This window comes from Danio rerio, chromosome 23 (assembly GCF_049306965.1).
Source record: "Danio rerio strain Tuebingen ecotype United States chromosome 23, GRCz12tu, whole genome shotgun sequence".
Lineage (NCBI taxonomy): Eukaryota > Metazoa > Chordata > Actinopteri > Cypriniformes > Danionidae > Danio > Danio rerio.
In genome coordinates, this window is record NC_133198.1 from 41,667,501 (window position 1) to 41,691,511 (window position 24,011).

Consider the following 24,011-nt stretch of genomic DNA (forward strand, 5'->3'; position numbering starts at 1 on the left):
GGAAAGTAATGGAGTAAAAGTACAGAAACTGCACTAAAAATGTACTCGAGGGACAGTAAAAGTACACATTTTTAAAACTACTTAGTAAAAATCAATTCCTGAGAAAAACTACTCGCAGTAATTTGAGTATTTGTAATTAGTTACTTTACATTGCTGATGGCAGAACCAGAAATGGCTTCTTAAAGGGGTTTGTTCACTGCAAAATGACATCAAATTGACATCAAGGTAGTTTACATGCATTTTAGGTGTACAAAATCTAGTGAAATCGTAAAATTTGGTAAATTCATAATTTGTCATTTGTAATTGAAGCTTTTAGATTAATAAAAATATCTTATAATACTTTTTTCTGTTGTTATTTTGGTGGTCAAAAAGACATCAATGTGTGAATGTCAAATAGACGTCAATTTATTATTATTATTTTTTTTGTTTTACATCAAATCGGTTTTCATTTTTGATGTTGTTTTGACATCAACGTGCCCGCTAGTATACACAGTTTAGTTTCAGGAGGAACAAATTGATTAAATCCAGCGTTTAACTCCAACATTTATCATTTAGAGTGTTCACAAAACACATTTCTCTTAAAATCGCATTGATTAACATTTTGGTTATCATAGTAACATTCGACTATTCTTTGCATTTTTTTTTTTGAGAAATATCTGGCAACCATAATAATTAAAGCCATTACAGAATTGACCCTTCGCTAAGCCCCGCCCTCCTTAGTTACTGTCAGACATTGCCATGGATATAATTAGTCATTTTTGGCAAACAGGTGAGAAATCCGAGAAAGCCAGACAAGAAAAGTTGTGCAGTATGCATTACAGGAGTATATTAACCACATAATAGGCAACTTGATTAGAAAATAACTTAATCAAAATTGAAGCTAGCTTAGCCTAGCTGCCTCATACGCTGACCATTCAACAGCTCAGATCATGCACAGCAGGAGAGGGGAAGTTTAAGAATAATCTAATAATAACTAATTAAACCCTGATTTCTCTTTTTTAGCCAAAAAGTCTGATAAAATATTTGTTGTGCAATGAAATATAACGTTACTAACCAAGGAGGAAACACATGGACAGTGCTTCTACATAATTCATTCATAGAAAAAATATAGCCAGAAAGGGGAAATTGATGGATTTTGTGCCGGTTGTTTAATATGGACTTTTTTCAGTAAGATCTGGCAACGCAAATCGAGTCGAGACGTATCGAGTCTGTGTTCATATACTGTACAAAAAAATAAAAGACAACTTGAACATGTACTGTATTTAATTATACGACGTTAACAACTACTGTATACAGACTGGGTAAATCTTTTTTTTTTTTTATTAAGGAGGTAATTTAGCTGGATTGGTTGCCAGTTCCTTTCACTGAACTGGACTAAACATTTAAAAATGAGCTAAAAAATTCAAATCAGCTGCAGGTTTTGCATGGCAAATGTTTACAATATTTACACTATTGATGTTTGTACTCACTTGTCAAGCAGGTATCATTGAGCTTCAGTTCATGTTCTCTGACCAGAGTTTGTGTGAATACAATCCTAAATGAAATCTGTGCATGGTATAAATTGATCAGATGGATTCAGAAGACTCCTTGATTGATTTTTATTTTATTTTATCATCTTGGAATTATAAGGTTCTATCTGACATTTTCATCAAATATGAGTTATTGACATATTCTTATTGAATGACAACTTATTTACGTTATGGGATGTTTTTTTATAAGTTGTTCACATTTTAAGACTTTTTATTTCAAAAAACAAATGTTACACACATACTGTTTGCTATGGAATGCAAAAACTTTAAAGCTCAATATCTCAAAATCATTAGGGTTAGGGTATTAACTAGGCAGGTTAGGGTAATTAGGCAAGTTATTGTATAACGATGGTTTTGTTCTGAAGACAGTCAGAAAAAAAATTTGCCTAAAGGGGCTAATAATTTCATCCTTAAAATGGTGTTTAAAAAACGTAAAACTGCTTTTAATCTAGCCGAAATAAAACAAATAAGACTTTCTCTAGAAGAAAAAATATTATCAGACAAACTGTGAACATTTCCTTGCTCTGGTAAACATCATTTGGGAAATATTTAAAGAAGGAAAAACATTTCAAAGGGGGGCGAATAATTCTGACTTCAACTGTATCTACTTCATAGCGAGCCAGAGAATGAAACAAGAGTTAAAAAAAGGGGGGGGGGGGGGGGGGGACATAATTGCCCAGCAATATTTATCAGGACAGTAATACAATAATCAACGTAATCGCTTGTTAATTTACTCTCGTCCTATTGTTCTTTAAGCATGCTGTTACTTTTATCATTATTTTTTTCCCTCTCCCCCCACTGCCAACCCGTATAAACATACGAGACGCGGTTAATTAATTGCGGGGTTGTTTAAACCCCTGATTGTGTATCCGATTGGAGCTCGCCTTTAATGTGGCAATAAATCTCCGATGACTTTGAATTATTGTTCCGAATTAATATTAGAAACAGCTAATTTCCTCCCCCTGATTGCAATGACGAAACGGATCCCTAATGTGAATCTCTGACATTGAGCGTCTACCTCTGGAAAAAAAAAAAAGAAATCATTTCAAATGCTCCCGTCACACGTGGCCATCCAGTCAGAGGGTCATTTCAGAATTCACCATTAACCGCAAAGGCTAAATGACTCAATTGTGAGTTACTGCAACCGTGGCACGCTTTCATTTGACAAGGCGTCGCTCTCAATTTTAATTAAGAAACACAAATGGCCGGAATATCGCCTTCGTTTTTTTTTTTTTTTGGTCATATTGTTCAGCCTATCCTAAATCATCCTCGGGCTCGCATTTTAAAAGAAGTCGCTATTCTGAAGCATAATGGCTCAACGGAGGGGAATCAGGAATCCATCGGTGAGGAAAAGGCGCTAAATAATTGATGGCTTTAATCTGCGCGCTGAGGTGTGAGCTCTATGGCTGTAATTATAAATGCAAGGAGGAATTATTGCGGAATACTTTAACTGCATTAGGAGTGGTCTGATGAGCTATCGTGATTGCCTGCTCATTTCCAACAATGGAGGGCACGGCGGTGTCAGGCCGCACAAATCACCCGCCGCTTTCTCCCATTTACTATCAAATGTCACTTTCCTGTTGTAAAACAGATATGATGGGGAGGGGTAATTGGTGGCTTGATTGCCCCCCAAAAAAAGAGGAGGAGGAATGTGCTTGAAGTGTTTAGGGGTTATACAAAAGCAGCTGCAGTTTTGAATAAGTCCACCATTTCTGATAAGGACTTTTGTTGTGTGGGTGAGTTCTCGCAATGTCAGCCGGCATTGAATTGGTGAGTTTTTAAAAATGATAGCTTCAAATTAAAACTGAAGTTAGGGCGGCATGATACTGGATAAATATGCGATGATGCTCAGTATTGCGGTCATATTTCTTACGATATACCATTTCATTAGAAAATTGTTCTTTTTATTAATGTTTTTAACCAAGAACACTGGTTCGAGTTGGCCAGTTGGCATTTCTGTGTTGAGTTTGCATGTTTTCCCTGTGTTGGTGTGGGTTTCCTCCGGGTGCTCCGGTTTCCCCCAGTCCAAAGACATGCGGTATAGGGGAATTGAATAAACTAAATTGGTTGTAGTGTATGAGTGTGAGTGTGAGAGTGTTCGGGTGTTTCCCAGTCCCGGGTCGTGGCTGGAAGGCTGTTTAAAAACATCTGTTGGATAAGTTGACGGTTCATTCCGCTGTGGCAACCGTTGATTGATAAAGGGACTAAGCTAAAGGAAAATGAATGAACACTAGGAATGAGTGAAAACTTCCGTCTCTGATTGGCTGTTGTCTTTATAAGTGTTAATTTTCAGCTCTGGGTTCAGCTTTTTGTCGCTCCAGCCAATAGGAGAACAGCAACTACTAAGGGGGTGGGGATAAGGGTCCCATCTGACTGGTCAAATTTAGATGAACAACCAATTAAAAAAAATACATGTCATTTTATATTTTATTATATTATTATTTAATATATTTTACATATATAGCATATAGTATTATCACAATTATTCCAGTATATATATTATTATCGCAGTCCTAATGTACAGTTGAAGTCAGAATTATTAGCCCCCCTGAATTGTTTGCGCCCCTGTTTATTTTTTTCCCCAATTTCTGTTTAATGGAGGGAAGATTGTTTCAGCACATTCCTAAGCATAATAGTTTTAAAAACCTATTTCTTATAACTGATTTATTTTATCTTTGCCATGATGACAGTAAATAATATTTGACTAGATATTTTTCAAGACACTTCTATACAGCTTAAAGTGACATTTAAAGGCTTAACTAGGTTAATAAGGTGAACTAGGCAGGTTAGGGTAATTAGGCAAGTTATTGTATAATGATGGTTTGTTCTGTAGATTATCAAAAAAAAAAAAATTAGCTTAAAGGGGCTAATAATTTTGTCCCAAAAATAGTTAAAAAAAAAATTCAAAACTGCTTTCATTCTAGCCGAAATAAAACAAATAAGACTTTTTCTAGAAGAAAAAATGTTATCAGACATACTGTGAAAATTTCCTTGCTCTGTCAAACATCATTTGGGAAATATTTAAAAAAAGGAAACAAAAATCAAAAGGGGGCTAATAATTCTGACTTCAACTGTAAATGCAAAACAATTGTGACCCTGAACCACAAAACCTTATGTCTTATATTGTGCAGGTATGTATACTTGTGGGAACAGCCAATGATACATTGTAAGAGTAAAAACTTTTTTTTTATGTTGTCATTTTCTACACCTTAAATCAGGGGTGTCCAAACTTGGTCCCGGAGGGCTGGTGTCCTGGAAAGTTTAGCTTCAACCCTAATCAAGCCCACCCCAACCAGCTAATCAAGCTCTTACTAGATATACTAGAAACTTCCTGGTAGGTGGGTTAAAGCAAGTTGGGGCTAATCTCAGCAGGACATCGGCCCTCCAGGACCGAGTTTGGACACCCCTGCCCTAAATACATCCTAAGTTTCTGTTAAGTAATGACATCTTTAAAAGCAATTTTTATTTATTTTTAACCCTCAGGTTGCAGATTTTGTCCTCCTCTAACAAACCATACATCAATGGAAAGATTATTCATTCAGAAGTATATGATAGAACATTTCAAACACATAATAATAGGACTGGTTTTGTGGTCAGGTAATTTTCAGAACTAATTTCATTAGAAAATTGCTCTTTTTTATTTGTTTATATATATATATATATATATATATATATATATATATATATATATATATATATATATATATATATATATATATTTAATGATATTAAAGTAAACCCATGAAATATATTTTTTTCAGATCTAATTCTAATTTAGACAAAAAAAAAAAATAAATAAATAAATAAATAAAAATATGCGTCAAGGTGCAAACATGTAGTCTTTGAAACTATTAATGAGTGGAAACCTGAACCACAAAACCAGTCTTATGTTGCACAGGAATGTATAGTTGTGAGACGAGCCAACATGATCTCATTCAATTTATAATTTTTTGATACAGTGGCTAATTCATATGATCTCATTCGTACAACTTAGCATGATTTGCTCTTCCCCCAATGACGGTTGGGTTTAGTGGTGGTGTCGGGGTCCTTGGGTCGGGGTCCAGGTGTCCTTGGGCCTTTTTAAAATCGTACATTTTCATAAGACTAAACTCGTACAGCCACAAAGCTGACAAAACGTAAAATACTTGTATTTCCTTAGAGATTAGGCTGGAGCAGTGTAAAAGCTTTTTTTTTTATGCCAAAAATTATTAGAATATTAAGTAAATATTATTTTGCGAATTTAATAAACGGTTTAGTAATGACAACATTAAAAGCAATTTTTATTTTATTATTTTTGACCCTCAGATCCTCCCCTAATAAACCATACATCAATGGAAATATCATTTATTCAGAAGTATATGATGAATAAATCTCAATTTTAGAAAATAATATAATGACATGACCAGTTTTGTGGTCAAGTGTAACTATTGATGAAAGAGTAAAACAATCATCAAATTAATAAAAAGACAAAAAAAAACTTACCCCGTATTTATAAACTTTTCTCTTTCTATGAATTTCTCAGTTTTCACTGGATTTAATTTATAATTCTGGATTTGAGTAAAATATTTTGTTGTTTTATTGTGTTAACTACAGATGGCATTTCTAAATACATTTAAAAAAAAACTAACAGAACATATTTAGCATAAAAATACCAAAAATATGTCTTCAGATATATTAAACATTTTTAGATGAATCTCATTTTGTGACAGCACAGTGAAAATGATTTCAAAACAATGCTTTTCAATACTTTTTCAGTCAATAAGAACAGAAATACGGATGGATCTGAAGTGACGACTTGTAGACAGTTAGAAAATGTTAATGTTTTATTTGTATTGGTATAAAAGGTGCAGTGTTCTTTTGTCTCACTAACCATTTTTCCAGTGAGACTTTTTTTTTCTTCTGCAATGCTAAATATACATTAATGTGAGACTTCCGCGTGTCAAACCTGTCCAAATCTGTAAGCCCACACACTGAATCTGCGCCTAAACGTGATTAAACTTTTATTAAAGTGCTTTTCTGTTCTATCGTTGCGACACAAACATTTTACAGAGCAAATATACTGTACATTTCAGTAAATGTTTTTAATGTGTGTCTGGCTAGCTGTCTGAGCACCTGTGCGTTCGCACAAGTGCATGATCAGATCTGCAAATTACAGTTAATGCATTGATCAATTTGTTGTTAAACGTAATACAGTTAAAACTTGCCATATCATACAAATAAATAGTAGTCATAGCCAGAGCTATTGCATGCAAACATCAGCATTTATGTCTCAAGCAGTAATACATTTCATTACTGGTGGTGCATTTGAACAGGGTGCAAAGACTTAACGTCAATGTATTCTTAATCTTTTTATGATTCTTTATTTTTTCTAACAGTACACTTCATTCTACCCCTGCCAGTGTGTCCATTTAGTCCTCAATTTGACGATGATGATGAGGATGATGAAATGTCGATTTTTGAAGTCGAAGCATTCTACGTAATGCTACTTGAAACATGGAGAAAAAACAAAAGGAAAACAAAAAGTAGACAATTTGACCCGTGTTTTATAAAAGCAGAGCAATTACAGTTATTTACCAACAAGATAACTACAAGTAGTAAAAATCAACAAAGCTACTCTTTGTCCATTTCCACAAACTGTGAATGATTCTCAGGGGATTTACTGTGAGTTTTACTCAAGTGAAGTTTGACCGCGTGATTGCTGGCAAATGTCCGACTGCAGAGCTTGCATTTGAACTTTGAGTCAGATTCCTCTTCCGTGATCTGCGAATCCGTGGGCCGGATCGTGAGCACCTTTGAAAGTTCGGGCTCTGTTATTTTAGTCGGGTGTTCTATAGGTAGTTTGTTCATGTCCTTGATTTGGAAACCCAGGTGGTTCTCGAGGTGGGATATAAACGCAGATGGCGTTCTGAACTGTGATGCACAGTCATTGCAGTAGAAAACCGGATGGCCGGTGTCCATGTTCTTCAAAAACTTGGTTCCTCCAGTTTTCCTAAGCTGGTACTTGACGTTGGCCAGCCAGTGGCTGATGGTGGTCATGGAAAGCCCGGTGAACTTAGAGATGTGCATCCTCTCCTGAGGGCCCAGGTCTGAGAGCAGATACTTGCCCTCGGAAGTCTGAAAAAGGCTGGAAGCGAATTGGGCTTGAAGGATGAGCAGATGTTGTGGGTTCCAGTTGGACTGTCGACCTTTGCGCTTATGGACTGAGTACATCTCGCTGGAGACATCTTCAAATCTGCGCACGTCAGTCTCCAGCTTCATGACCGGCATTCTGGCTGGCATCGGAGGTTTTGGAGTTGTGGCTTTTGGAAGAACCTTAACCATGTCAGCGATGTCAGAGAGTGCATGTTTCTGGTGCATCGGAGTGGAGGACTGCAGTAAGAGGGAAGAGTTTGGTTTGTTGTGTTTGTGTTTGGTCAAGTCTATTGGCTGGTCGTCATTTGTGAACATGAAGCTGTTGCTGGCCCTGATGGCGGCAGATGCTGAGAGCGGTTTCTCTAAACCTCTACTCAGTTCTGAAAAGATGGATTGAGTGCGATGGGAGAGGATGCTTTCGGGCCTGGGCTTGTTTGCTTTACCCAAATGATTGTTTAAGACAGACTGAAGTGCGCTTAGAGGGTTTATGCTAAGGACTTCCTGGGAATCGTTGACAAGCTCTGAAGAAGTGCTGTGCCCATTGCTGGCAGGGGGGCTAGGTGACGGGTTCCCTCTGTCAGAGAAAGCCGGGCTCAACTTCCCTTTGATTGTGTCATTCTCTTCACTTACACAGTCTGCATCCAGCTTTGAAGAGGAGGAGGAATCATCTTGACAATCACTGTCATCATTCTCCACCAGATCAAACCTACTGCTCTGGCTCTCTTTGCCGTCAGATGCGCCACCCCTTTCCTTTTTGATGTCCGAATTGTGATGTCCCTGGAAACTTTCAAGTCCCCGAAGTGCCTGATAGAACTTCCCCTTGGGAGCGATGGGTCTGTGCTTATGGTTAAGATTCTGCTTGAGCTGGATGGGAGGAGAAGGGGAAAAGGAGGCGGTCTTGATCACCCCTGATAGCTGGTACGCCGCATGAATGCTGGGGTAAGCGCTCCAGCTGGGGGTCCCTGTTTGAGCTTTATTGATTGCCGAAGCCACCGTGTTTGCTAAAGACTTGAGAATGTCCCCCCCTCCGGAGGACCCCTGCTGCTCAAGGTCTTCCTCCCGCAAGTACGGATACTTAAAATTACCGTCAGTGGGCTTCCGTTCCTCTTCATCTTGTTTGTCATCCTTGTCCTCGTTTTTCTCAGCTTTATCCGGTGACATATCTCTTGGGGTAGCCCTCTCCGAATCACCGGATGCTGTGCTTTTTGGAGAAACCTTTTCTCCTTCAAGTTCGTTCACTGTGGGTTCAGCAAGAGTCTGCATTTTCTCTATTGCTAGAGGATCGAGGGCTAGCTGTTTGCCTTTTTTGGAGGCTGAGTTTGTCACTTTAATGAAGTGCCCGGTGACCATCATGTGAGTGGTGAGCTGCTGGAGAGTATCATGGGAGCTTCCGCACTCCATGCACTTCAGGATCTGAGATTTGCACGTCTCAAACTGCCATGTGTAACTAGCACCGTTCTGATAGCCGTAGCGGTTGTTGGGAGCATTGGCAAGGCCGGACGACCTTTGGGCATCGGTGTAACCTGAAACCCCTGTGGTTGAGTCGGGCGAACAAGGCCTTGTGGCTTCAAATGCACGTTTCTTTGCTGGTGGGATTAGTTTGGGAGTGATTACTGGAATTGGTTCTTTCAAAGGCACTTTCTGGTAATGCTTCGTTTTGATCATGTGCACACTCAGGTCTTGCAGAGAGTCGAACGAGTGGCCGCAGAACATGCACTTGAGCACTTTTTGCGCATCTTCCTTGCCTTCCATGTCCTGAAGGTTCCTCTTTCGGTTCTTTGACGACGAAGTGGAGGCGATGTTTTGCCTGCTATGGTTGTCATCCTGATAGTGGCCGCTCTTGTTCATGTGCACCGTCAACTCCACCAGGGTGTCATACGCTGCACTGCAGTCCTTGCAGCGAAATCGACTGGCCCCTGTGAAGACCGCGCCGCACGCTTTGCTATTTTGCCTGTACAGGTGGACGGAGCTGAATAGATTAGGCTTTGACACGGGTTTCGGGGACAGTGTTTGCTGCAGGGTTTTGGAAAGTGCGTCCTGGTGCCAGTCAAACTCACTCTTGGTGCTCCCGTTGGTGCTGTCACAGTTTGCTTTGCTGCCAGTGTTAGCAACCTTCAAATCTAGTCCAATCTTTGACCAGTAGGAGTCTGAAAGGAAGTTGGCATAGGCAGCCCTCATTTTCTCCAGGCTACTGTGCATGTCATCCTTCAGCTTGGAGCTCTGGGTCTCGGTGTCCTTCTGACTTCCTGGTGGTGAGGTCTTAAAGTCAGACAGTCTGTCACTGCCATCGCTCAGCCGGGATTCCAGCTCAACCTCCTGGTTGGAGAGGACACTGACCGGAGAGTTCTGAAAGCTGTAGCTGCTTTTGTTGTCTATGTCTTTGTCGTCTTTGTCCTTGGAAGTGGGCCTTTCTGAATTCTCCTCCTCGGTCTGCATTGCATTTTCGCCCTCCTCCTCTTCGATCGACTCTTGGACACCGACCTCGTCATCTGGCTCGTATGCTGGAAACAGAACAGACAGAGAAAAGTGTTATTAGGGCTGTCTACAGAAAGTTGAGCAGATCAATTATAAGAATCACTTGAATCTCAGTCATCTGAGAAGATCCTAGATGTATCTAAGTAGGATATTAAAAAACTTGAGTTGCATTTTTATTATTTTATGCTTTTTATTCCCTGAAGTGCAATTCACTGATGTTTTAGTGCATTTCTGTTAACAGTTATAGAAAAATGATACATGCAAATGTATGCAAATTACATATTATATACACAAGTTCATTCATTACAAAAATGGCTGCTTTTTTTCAACCATAGGAACTATAAATATGTACATATGTTTAGATATATTAGATGGATAATATTTTTGAACATATGAAAATATTTGTAATTACAATGGTTAAAAAATATTTTAAAATATATCTAAAAATCCAAATAAAAACTTGTGTCATATGGAATGCATTAAATTTCATGCATTAAATTAACAATCCTAATTGTATGAATAAAACTCTTAATGCCTTTTGAGCATATATACATGCAATGCGAGCGTGATTAAAGATTTTGAAGGAAAAATAGAAGTATATACAGTTGAAGTTAGTATTATAAGCCCGTCTGAGTTATTTGACCGCTTGTTTTTTTCCCCCAATTTGTTTAATGGACAGATTTTTTCAACACATTTCTGAACATAATAGTTTTAATAACTCATCACTAATAACTGATTTATTTTATCTTTGCCATGATGACAGTAAATAATATTTGACTAGATATTTTTCAAGAAAATTCTATACAGCTTAAAGTGACATTTAAAGGTTTAACTAGGTTAATTAGGTTAACTAGGCAGGTTAGGGTTATTATAGGCAAGTTATTGTATAATGATGGTTTGCTCTCTAGACTATCGAGAAAAAATATAGCTTAAAAGGGCTAATAATTTTTTTAAATGATGTTTAAAAAAAATAAAAATGCTTTTATTCCAGCCAAAATAAGACTTTCTCCAGAAGAGCTAATAATTCGGACTTCCACTGTATATGTAGTCAATCTAGGGCTATGTATACTTGCAAAATAAAAGAAAGTTTTGCAAACATAAATTAAAGTATTGAGCAAAAATAAATAAATAAATGCAAATCTCTAAAAATCATAAAGCGAAAATACATTTTTGACAAATAAAAACAGAATTTGCAAACATTAAAGGAACTGCAAATAAAAATCAAGCAGTGTAAAAATAAATAAAAATAAAAAAAAACACTAAGTTATTTGCATGTATTCAACCGTGAGTTTGCGAAGCTGTTTTCACTTTGGACATGTTTTTGTGCGTTTCACTTTGTGGTCTTGATTTGACAAGGGGGTGGAGTCAAGGGAACTTGGCCTTTTACAGCAGGTCGTGAACTGCAAAGTGAAAACAGCATCGCAAACTCACAGCTGACTAAAAGGCAAATCATAATGAGCATTGCAATTGACTAAACTGATTATATAAAGGCAATACATATATATTGTTTTTTTTTTTAACTGCAAATATTAAAATTTTTCTGGACTGCTTGATTTTTATTTATAGTTCTTTTTGTCTTTAAGTAAAATTTTTATTTGTCAAAGCTTAATTTTCACTTTTGCAGTTTATTTTTGTTAGCAAAATGAATTTGTATTTCTCAAAGCTTATTTTCAGCATTGCGATTATTGGAGATTTGCATTTGTTTATTCAGTTTTGCTCAATACTTTATTTTTTGTTTGCAAAACTTTCTTTTACTTTGCAAGTATATATGACTCCATATACAGTTGAAGTCAGAATTCCTATCAGTCACATATTTTTTACTGTCATCATGGCAAAGATAAAATAAATCAGTTATTAGAAATGAGTTATTAAAACTATTATGACTAATAATGTGTTGAAAAAAAAAATCTTCTCCTCGTTAAATAGAAATTGGGGAAAAAATAAATGGGGGGCTAATATTTCTGGCTTCAACTGTATATATACATAATAAATACAGAAAAACATTTTAAAAAATAAAAAACAGGATGTCATTTATTATTAGAAATGACTGTTGTTTTTCAGCTGCAGCAACGTAATCCTTTGTCACAGACGCTTGTGTGCCTGTAATCTTCTCTTGGTAATAGTGGGTAATTTGACAATATGTGTGATTCATAAGTCACTGACTCGGGTTTCATCTGTTTACAGCAACTGTATGGATGAGAAAGGTGATTTTCTCTAGATGTTAAAGGGATAGTTTCAGCTTACATTTACTCAATCTCCACTTATAAGGGTTTACTTCCTTCTGGTGAACACAAAAGAAGATATTTTAAAGAATGTTGGAAACCTTCCAAAGCACTTTCCTGCATGGATTTTCAAAACATCATCTTTCGTGTTTGTGTTCAACTCATAAATGTTTGGAACCACTAGAGGATGATAAAATTTTTTAAATTTGGCAATCTAGTCAAGTCGCAAAACTATTTGATAGGCTTTGTGATGTGAATTAAGGAGCTCAGCATGCTATAAAGTTGATCTGAAGATATATTTCACTCTGAAAGTTCACAACGTCAAGCATGTTTTTATTTACAGTCAATCATCCTCATTCAAAACGAGCGCCAAAAACGGCGTAAACAGCGTTCGGTTAAAAACTTAAATGCAACCTGGCATCCCGTTTGATCAGTCCTGAATATTCGCCAGCTACAATTTCATCCAGATTCAAAAATCATTTCTTAAATCTTTCATCGCTGCTTAAACCGCACTGTATTATTCACTTAATAAAACATAGCCGAGTCCGTCAATTACATCAATCGCGGCGGTTAAGAAAAATCAAGATCATCTAAATTTCATGAGCACATATTTGGATAGCACTTTGAAAATTTCAAGTGCTGTTACGCGCAGATGTGCTCAGTTAAATATACATAGGACCTAACAGCCCGGCCCAAGCACTCACTTTTCTTGTGGTTAATATATATTTTTTTTCGAGCTGGTGATGCTCAATGAGGGCAGCTCTCCAATATGAGGCCTAAAAGTGCTGGTAAAATAAGACTTTTATCAATATTTCAAAGGCGCCTGAGGAGTGAGCCTGGAGCTGAACTCAAGTCAGCAAATGGGTAAAGATGGAGCAGGGATTTATCCTCTCCAAACAGAGCCTAAAAAATGGGGTTCCTTAAACTTGGGGGATCTGTCGTGCCCCTATAAAAGCATCATGACCTTGAAGATTTCTCAAATGACTGACTACGATGCATGATTGCGTCTCAGAATTTGTTCATGCACCGGCAGCTTCCAGGAGGAGAATCATGTATTATGTATTGTGATGTGTGCTTGTGTGTGTGTGTGTGTGTGTGTGTGTATTTATAGTTTTAGTGAGATTGGTGTCTTAACTGTTTGTAATCACTCACGCAGGCATTGTGACGGACAGCAGTGAAGTCTTTTCTTAGCGTTAGATTATTTACAGGATGTGTGGGATCAAAAAAAAAAACCTTTTTCCTGTACACGATTGCACAATCCTCATGATGCAACATGATTTTTATTTATTTATTTTTTTTAGTGACTGACGTGTTTCTGCATATCCTCTGTGTTTATGAGATTTTTACCAGAGTGACTGTATTTATGGCAACTTGCTTAAATACACATTAAATAATTATATATATGATGTGTGTATATACAGTATATTGTTATCATGACTAGAGTAAAAAATACATTTATTTGTTTTTGTTCTTTTAGATAAAACTTTTATTATATTACTTTTATTTAAAAAAAGTATTATATAAATCATGTATTGTTGCTATATAGTTTATTAGTATTTAGTTTGTTACATCAAATGCTTGATACATCAATTACATTTTTTATTAAATATGGCGACTTGCTGAAATATATAATATTTAAGAAATATTAAATATTTTTGAATTATTTAATAATTTTAAAGTTTAAAAAAACAGAATTTATTCTTTGTGTTTTTAATATGCAACATTTAAAGACGTTAATTATCATTATTATTATTATTATTATTATGGCAATATATCCTTAATTAACTTGCATTTAGTTACTTTAATACATCAAAAAAAATATATATATATATATATATATATATATWTWTATATATATATATATATATATATATATATATATATATATATATATATATATATATATATATATATATATAATATACCAACAAATATATATATATATATATATATATATATATATATATATATATATATATATATATATATATATATATATATATATATATATATATATTTGTGTATTTGTTTGTTTTTTGCTTTAAAATGAACATTTAAAGGTGCTGTAAAAATGAAGATTTTTATATTATGGCAGTATCATATTTTATTCATTTGTATTTAGTTTTAGTTACTTGAATAAATGACATAAATTTTTAAATATGACATCTTGCTGAAATAGATATGAATTTATATAATAAGTTATATAATTAAATAATTATATGTATTTTTTCATATTTTTTAAAAGTACACTAAATATTTTTTTAGTGTAACATAAATACATTTTTTTCATTATTATGGAAATTAGTTCATTTATTTGTGTTTAGTTTTGTTCCTTTACTTTGTTAAAAAGACAAATCAAATAAAAAATATGACAAGTGGCTAAAATATATATACAATATTTAACAACATTCGTAATTAAAAACAGCATTTATGTGTTTGTATGTTTTTGTGCTTAAAGATAAAGATTTAAAGGTGCTGTAAAACTGAAGAAATTAGTTTTATGGCAATATTGTATTTTGTTCATTCGTATTTAGTTTTAGTGACTTGAATAAATCAAATTAATTTTTAAATATAACAACTTGCTGAAATTAATATGAATTTATTTAATAAGTAATATCATTGAATGTATTTTTCATATTTTGTTAAAGGACAATAATGATTTTTTTGTGTAAAATAAATGTTTTTGTCATTATTATGGCAACTAGTTTATTTATTTGTATTTAGTTTTATTCCTTTACTTTGTTAATAAATCAAATCAAATAAAAGATATGATAACTTGCTAAAGTTTATATATATACACAATAATATTTAATAATAAACAAACAACATCTATGTATTAGTTTATTTTTGTGCTTTAAGATAAACATTTAAAGGTGTTGTAAAAATGAAGATTTTAGTATTACGGCAGCATCACATTTTATTAATTTGTATTTAGTTTTTTACTTAAATACATTAAATAAAAAAAGTGAAATACTGTGTGTCAACTGTCTAAACTAAATATTTTGTATAAATATTATAATACAATTATTAAGTATTTTTTTATTATAACTTAAGTAAAAAGTAGATTTTTTTCAAGTACACTAAAGTTTTTATCATTATAATGGCAATTAGTTTATTTATTTGTATTTAGTTTTGTTTAATAAATCAAATAAAAATATGACAACGTGCTAAAATACATATACAATATTACATAATATTTTAAATGAAAAAACAGCATTTATGTATCTGTTTATGTACTTTAAAATAAACATTTAAAGGTGCTGTGAAAATAAAGATTTTACTATTATTATTACTGTGGCAGAATTGTTTTTAATTCATTTGTATTTAGTTTTATTTCTATGAAAGCATCAAATAATAATTTTAATATATCAACTTGATGAAATAAATATTATTTAGCATTAACAATATAATAAAATAATTCTATATAAATTACTTTTTGATAAATAAAATGTTCAAAAGAACATTGATTCAATATTATAATTGAAATCTAACATCGAAGTGTTTATTATATCTTTTACACAATTAAACCCGTAGCGCTTTCAGTAAAAAACAAAAAAAACAAATGCATCATTCTTCTCCTTCAGCTTAGTCCCTTTATTTATCAGGGGTCGCCACAGCAGAATGAACCACCAATTATCCAGCACGTGTTTACTTAGCGGACTTTAGGTGCAACTCATACACACACATACACTACGGCCAATTTAGTTTATTTTATGCGCATGTCTTTGGACTTTGAAAACCCAAGCCAACATGAGGAGAACATGCAAACTCCACTCGATGCCAACTGACCCAGCCGGGATTCAAACCAGCAACCTTCTTGCTGTGAGGCGACAGTGCTGACCATTTTTATTAATATTTGTATTATTATTTTATATTGCATCCTTGTTGAATAAAATGTAGTTATTGTGTATTATAAATATAAATTAATCTTGAAATGCAACAATGCCTAATAAAAGCTTTAAAAATGGTGTATATTTCCCAGAATGCTGTGGGTGGCATGATTGCAGTCTCTCCATCTGGGTTCCACATTAACACACACACACACACACACACACACACACACACACACACACACACACACACACACACACACACACACACACACACACGTTCATCACCTTCCAGACCCAAATCCTGCACTTCCCTTCCTCACCCATTTGTACCCGCCTGTGATTCCTGCCAAACGCAGAGCAAGATCAAACACAAGGACAGCAGAAACAGCAGCCCTTCCCATAATCCTCTGCTGTTCATCCCGCCTCCCGCTTCTGTTATTGATGTGTGAGCCAATAGAACGAGCAAAGCTGAATCTGATCTGTGATCCTTTCGCTAATGTTCAATATGCATTATTTGGAGCTGAATGATTTCTGTACGACACCACATTTATTTCACCTCAACAACAAGTGTTTGTTCATGCCCAACATAACACACGTGCGGGATTTTGTTGGCGAAATTTGAAGAAATGAGGACAGGAATATATTAGCATTGTAAAGTAACATTCACACAATTATTTTATGCTTGAATTATAAAGGGAATTAAAACAAATCTGAAAAAAAAAAAAAACTATTAACATTTTACTTTTATTTTTTAAATACACAAAAATAAATGTAAACTCATGATTTCATGAAATCGATCATGGTTTAATCGATCAGGTGGTGTCCAAGACATTTTTTTTTTAAAGAAATAACTGCTAAGTTATTTATTCATGTATGAATTATAAAAGGAATCAAACTAAATTTTAGTAAAAAATACTATGTTCTTAATACAAATGCTTTTTGATTACTATTTTTAATCAGTCAAAAAATGTTTAACACATAATTTAAAAATGAAATAGTAATCAAGTATGAATTATTTCATGCCTTTTAATTACTGATTTCAATCCTTCAGATGGTGTCCAAGAACAAAAAATTTTAAAGGAAGAATTGTGCAATTATTTCTTCAAAATATGATAAGAATGATTAAAAAAAATGGTATTACTTAATAAAAAGCATGACATAACTTTGACATTTTTTTTGCATAAAATAAATAGAAATAAAGATGAGAATAAATAGAATAAACCATTTATTAAATAAAATGTATGTAAGTATTTTAAATAGTAAAAAATATTAAAAATATTACTTGGAAAAAGCATAATTTAAATTTATTTTCTCTTATAATTATTAATACAAAAATCATTTTTGGCTATTATTAAATATGTATTAATAATGCCAAAAAAATAAATACATCAGTTTTATTTTTTTATTGTTTTGTTTTTAATGCAAACAAGTGAATTTCATACTTTTTTTTATTCATTCATTCATTCATTTTCTTGTAGGCTTATTCCCTTTATTAATCCGGGGTCGCCAAAGCGGAATGAACCGAAAACTTATCCAGCAAGTTTTTAGGCAGCTGATGTTCTTCCAGCCGCAACCCATCTCTGGGAAACATACTTTTTTTAAAATTAATTTTAATCATTCAGATGCTAGAAAGCATCTTTTTCAAGAAAGTATTTTTAAGAAATAATTTGCACAATTATTATTTATGTTTGAATTACAAACAAAATCAAACTAAATATGAAAAAAACTATTTTCTTAATACAAAAAAAAAACTGCTTCTTGATTACTAAATTTAATAATTCAATACTTCACACATTTTTTAATGTTTTGTTTTATATGCTTATATGCTAAAAAGTAAATTTATTTAATGACTGATTTTAATCATTCAGATGATGTCCAAGAATTGTTTTTTTTTTAAGAATAATTGATCAAAAAGAATCAAACTACATTTCAGAAAAAAATACTATTTTATTATTTTTAATACAAAAACATAGTTTTTGATTACTAATTTTAATAATTCATTAATTTTCTTTTCGGCTTAGTCCCTTTATTAATCTGTGGTCACCACAGCGGAATGAACCGCCAACTTATCCACCCTTCCAGCCGCAACCCAACACTGGGAAACATCCATACACATTCATTCACACAAATACACTATGGCCAATTCAGCTTATTTAATTCACCTATAGTGCATGTCATTGGACTTTGGGGGAAACCCACACCAACACGGGGAGAACCTGCAAACTTAGGCTCGAACCAGCGACCTTCTTGCTGTGAGGCGATTATGCTACTCACTGTGCCGCCCTAATTGTTATCATTTAAAGAAAAATTTTTATTTTTTATTTTTTTTTTACTAATTTCACACTTTTTAATGGCTGATTTTAATCATTCAGATGGTAAATAATAAATAATTGCACAATTATTAATTTATGTTTGTATTAGAAAATAAATCAAACATTTCAGAAAAAAACATTGTTTTATTAAAAGTTTATGCTTTTGGATCACTAATATTTCAAGCATTCGTAGAAAAAAATGTATTACACTATTACTTTAAATATTTTGTATTTTAAAACAAAAAAGTTGATTTCATACCTTAATTGCTGATTTATTTTACAATTATTCTGTCATGTTTGAAATAAAACTAAATTTTTTCATTATCTTTTAATAAAAATTTATTTCATGCTTTTCTTTTACAAAAATTAATAATTTTCAGTCATATTTTATTAAAAAAGCAAAAATACATAAAAATGGATACAAATAAGAAAAAAATCTAAAGTTGAATCTTTATTTTATTTTTTTAATGAAATGGTTTTATGCAAATACTATTTGTAAAACTAAAACACAAAAAATAAAACAGAATTTGGAAAATGTAGTGCCTTATAATGTAAAAACTAAATGAAATTAAAACAAATGCATTAATATGAATCAAATGGAAGTTAACAAACCAATAAAACACTACTGCTGATATTTGATCAAGAGTTCACAATCAGAAGTGCTAGTCGATGCTACAAGGTAAATAAATCAGGCAGATGCGATAAATCATCTTCCCTTCCCTGCACTGAATGTTTCAGTGTGTCTGTGAAAAGCAGGATTTGCTGCTTGTTTCTCAGTACGAGAGCAATGAAAACAGCCTCGGCTCAAACCAGGCCTACAAAAAAAGCATCAGGCACTGGCAGAGATTTAGCATGTCATAAACTTCTGTAAACCCTCCAATCTGTGTCACAACAAATTTATATCTTCAGACAGGGATATTCAAAGGTCAAAAAACCCAAGGTGTCCATCATAAATCAGCCGCTAAGTGTTTATAACATTAATCCGTTGGGAAAGACTCCTGGCAAAACACAGCGGCAGCTGGATTTCAAAGAGCGACCCGACTCCCAGCCAAACTTCAGCAGCTTTAAATGTGCTTTCACATCTGATTCATATATACAGTAGCCGCGTTATTACTGATTTTCTTCTTAAGAGTCACTTCTTATTACTGTAAGTCTGATCAAAGGCTGGAACAAAACCGGTTTTAATTGTAAGAGAGACGGGGATGTATTTCCAGATTTTTTTTTTTGTCTCCCCGCACAATGGTGTCTAACGTTTAGATGAAGCGTTTTCTAAACCTACAAAAAGCTGTAATGAGTTGGTGATTTTGCACTTTGATGGATCAAAGTGAGTGTAATCTGTATCATTTCCTCTGGCACCGGCATTTTAATGTAAAAGGGAGAGAAAAAAAGTGCTGGCTTGAAATTTCATGCACTTAAAATGAAGTTATACGGGAGTTTAGGAAAGAGTGTGATATTAAAAAAAGAAGTTGAGTGATATTTTACGGTATGTGTGTGTAAATTAATGCAGCGCTTCAAAATGAGGATCTATCAGACGGCTGGAAACTCAAAAATAAAAGTGACATGAGAAAGATTGAACTCGCCAATTTTCAATGTGGGATTCTCAGATTGGGATCAGTATATGTTTTGACTGGGAACCGAAACGGACGGTAAATAATAATACCAATTTAAAAACAAACAAACTAAAATCAGATATATCATTATTTACACAATATAGTCAATAAATATTAATTTAATTTGGTGTATATTATTATTATTATATTCAATAAATATTAATTTATTTGGTGTATATTTAATCATTATTATTATTATTATTATTATTATTATATTTAATAAATATTATTTAATTTGGTGTATATTTGATTATTATTATTATTATTATTATTATTATTATTATCATTATTATTATTATTATTATTATTATGTTCAATAAATATTAATTTAATTTGGTGTATATTTGTTATTATTATTATTATTATATTCAATAAATATTAATTAATTTGATGTATATTTAATTTATCTTATTATTATTATTATTATTATTATATTCAATAAATATACATTTATTTAGTGTATATTTAATTTATATTATAATTATACTCAGTAAATATTATTATTATAATTATATAATTTAATAATATATAATTATATTATTATTAACAATATTATTATACTTAAAAATAATAATTTGATTTGGTGCATATTTGATTTATATTATTATTATTATATTAAATATTAATTAGCTGTATATTTGATTAAAAAACTAATACTACTACTAATAATAAAATAATAATTATAATAATAAATAGCTTATATATTAAATATAACTTATAGCCATAAAATAAGGACAAATTAGCATTTTCACTACAAACTGTCAAAATAGAAGTTTAGTTCAGCTTGCAAGTATAATATATATTTACTAATGTAGACATTAGTGCTTCTCATAGTTATAATAATAGTAAAATAGTAATAAAATCATGTTAATTACATTTAACATATATATTGTACATTTTATTTTATAATAAATATAATAATATATATATATATATATATAATTTTTTAAATATTATTAAATTGATTTGTTGAATTCTTGATTTCATGACTTGCTCAAAATAAAAATAAATAAAAGACAAAAAAAATACCAATAGAATAAAACACAATAAAATAAATAAGCTAAACTCTCCTACTCTCTCTACTGAAAACAGACGCACAGCTCTGGATCACGTAAGCTCTGCTCTCTGCTAATAACACAGCGCTAACAGTAATAATAGAGTGAAAAGTGTGGCCCTGTCGTCTTCTAGCTGGACGTGTGCTCTTAGTGTGCACCGCTGAGGGCTAATAATCACCGCTGAGAGACGCCTGTTGAGGGTAAATCTGCCAGTCAGCATTCAGTCAGGCCTGTGATTTACATTAGTTCAAGAAACAAAGAAACAAACTTCACACTGTCACTCGCTGCTCTACTGAACCCAGATCAGATTCCTGTGTTGCGTTAATCACTGAAGCTACACCATATTCTGATACAGACAAAATATGTTAAATGGGTCACTTCAGCAGCTTTATTAACAAATATAAGTTAACATGTTTGCTTTATTGCATAGAAATGTTCAGAGAATAATAAAAAAAAATCAAGAAAAACATATTATAACTAACTATTTACAAAAAGAACTTAGGTATTACTTAAAACTTAGTAAACTTTAGTTATTAACTAGGTACTAATTAGTTACTTATTGCTTAATTTGTTCGTTATGTCATTTTTAAAGTCTGAAATGTATTAGTTATTACAGGGAAGCAACAGGTCCTTAAAAGTTGTAAGTCTTACAAAATAAAAGTCCTAAAGTATAAAATGGGTTTTCATCATATTGTGCTTAGTTGATTGATTACATTAAGAAAAATAAATCATTTTGTATCAAGTTTTGCAAAACTTGCATGTTTACATTTACAAATGAGTCGTCATTTAAATAAATTGTGCACATTTCAAGCACAAAATGTAAAAAAATGTTTAGTATTTATTTATTTATTTGTTTGTTGGATTATTATAATCATGAAAATGCTCTAGATGTTTGAAAAGTTTTTAAAGTAACAATTTACAATAAAATGTATTCAAATTATTTTATATTATTTATTATATTTTATTTATTATTAATTATTATTATTTAAAAATATTTAATATCATTGTTTTTTAGATGTTTGAAAAGTTTTTTTTACAGTAAAGGTTTACAATAAAAAATCGTTTTATTTAATATTACTTATTATATTTTATTTATTAATTATTATTTAAAAGTATTTATAATTATTATAATCTTAATTTTTTCGTGTTTGAAATATTAATAATAATTTAATATTTATTGTTATCATCGTAATTTTAGATGTTTGAAAAGTTTTTTTACAGTAACAGTTTACAATAAAAAAAACTTTTATTAATTTATTATTATTTTTATATTATTATATTTTAATCATCATGTAAAAAATATTTATTATCATCATCCTCATTTTTTAGATTTTTAAAAAGTTTTTACAGAGGATTTTTTGGGAATTGCTTGTTTTAGCTCCATAATTAATAATAATAATATTTTATAAATAATAATAAATAATAATAATAATTAAACAGACAGAAAAAAATGTCTGAAATTGCTTTAAAGAAAAACCGTATACACTCAGACATTAACATCTCTATGATAAAATTTCCTCAGATGCAGTTATGAATAAACCTGTGAAGTTTGGGATGTTTAAGTGCAGCACAAGTGGAGATTTATGACTCAAGTTTTATCAAATCTGATTTTGAGAAAGCAGCCAAGGAATATATTGTATTGTCTATGTATAATCTATAGATACAAATTGAAAAAAGGGCGTCAAAAAGACGTTTTCTTTTCATTAGACCAAAATAAAAACAAGCCCAAAATTAATTCATTCATACATTTTCTTTCAGCTTTGTCCCTTATTTATCAGGGGTCGCCACAACGGAGTGAAACACCAACTATTCCAAGCCCAAAATTCCAAAATATATATATTTTCCCCACAATAACAGTATTACAAGTTCATTTCCAAGATATACTGTACAGTGCTATTATTGACAACCAGGCCACGTCTATCTAACTCTACTGCTAATACTTCTATAAGAACATGGTCAAACATTTCCCCAGGCTGAGATTCAGCTGCAACATCTCTGCCATCCTCTGCCGACATGCTAACGCGAACAGTGGCGTAGCGGGAGTGCTGCTGCTGTTGACAGATCCAGCCGCCTGTGCCACTTTCAGCAGCATCTCCTGGCCGTCTCAGGCTACAGTTTTTGCGGCGCGTGGATCGATAGCTCTTTTTACTTCTCATTGATTGTCTAGCAGCAGGAGAGACCTAAGCAGAGGCTGTTATGACATTTCTAGATTTCCCCCTGTCCTTGGAACAATCAATTACACGCGCATGGCAATCAAAACCTCTTTGCAAAATGAACCTGCTCCATGACATTTTCATCTGCCGGATTTATGCTGCGCTTTAAAAAAAAAGAGAGAGAGAGAGAGAGAGAGAGAGAGAGAGAGAGAGAGAGAGAGAGAGAGAAAGCAAGATTTTCATGTCCCATATAAAAAAGGTTCACACACACTCGTATGTATGTATACACACACGCGCGCACACACACACACACAGACAGACATAACACATTCATGCGCACACAAACAAATACACACACACACACACACATAAAACAGACAGACATGACAAATATATGCACACACACACACACACACATACACATACACACACACACACACACACACACACACACACACACACACACACACACACGTATATTTATACACAGATACTGTATACATATATAAACTCACACAAATCAAACAGACACAAATTCATGCACACACAAAACAGATAGACAAAACACATTTATGCCACACACACACACACACACATACATACATACACACACACACATATATATACTCACACAATATCACACACTTGTATACACACACACACACACACAACAACACACAACACACATAC

The 24,011-nt window shown here is 32.7% G+C and overlaps 1 protein-coding gene across 9 annotated transcripts in view; it reads right to left on the minus strand.

Annotated features, from left to right (window-relative positions):
- Nucleotides 1-6,337: 6,337 nt before the first annotated feature.
- The window catches only part of tshz2 (teashirt zinc finger homeobox 2), a 254,508-nt gene continuing 236,834 nt past the window's right edge, over nt 6,338-24,011 (minus strand). For all 9 annotated transcript variants that reach the window (XM_068216939.2, XM_073939328.1, XM_068216938.2 and 6 more), the window contains one exon: nt 6,338-10,162. In XM_068216939.2, the coding sequence (XP_068073040.1) occupies nt 7,140-10,162 (3,023 nt within the window). In that variant the 3' untranslated portion in view covers nt 6,338-7,139. The remainder of the gene's footprint in view (nt 10,163-24,011) is intronic.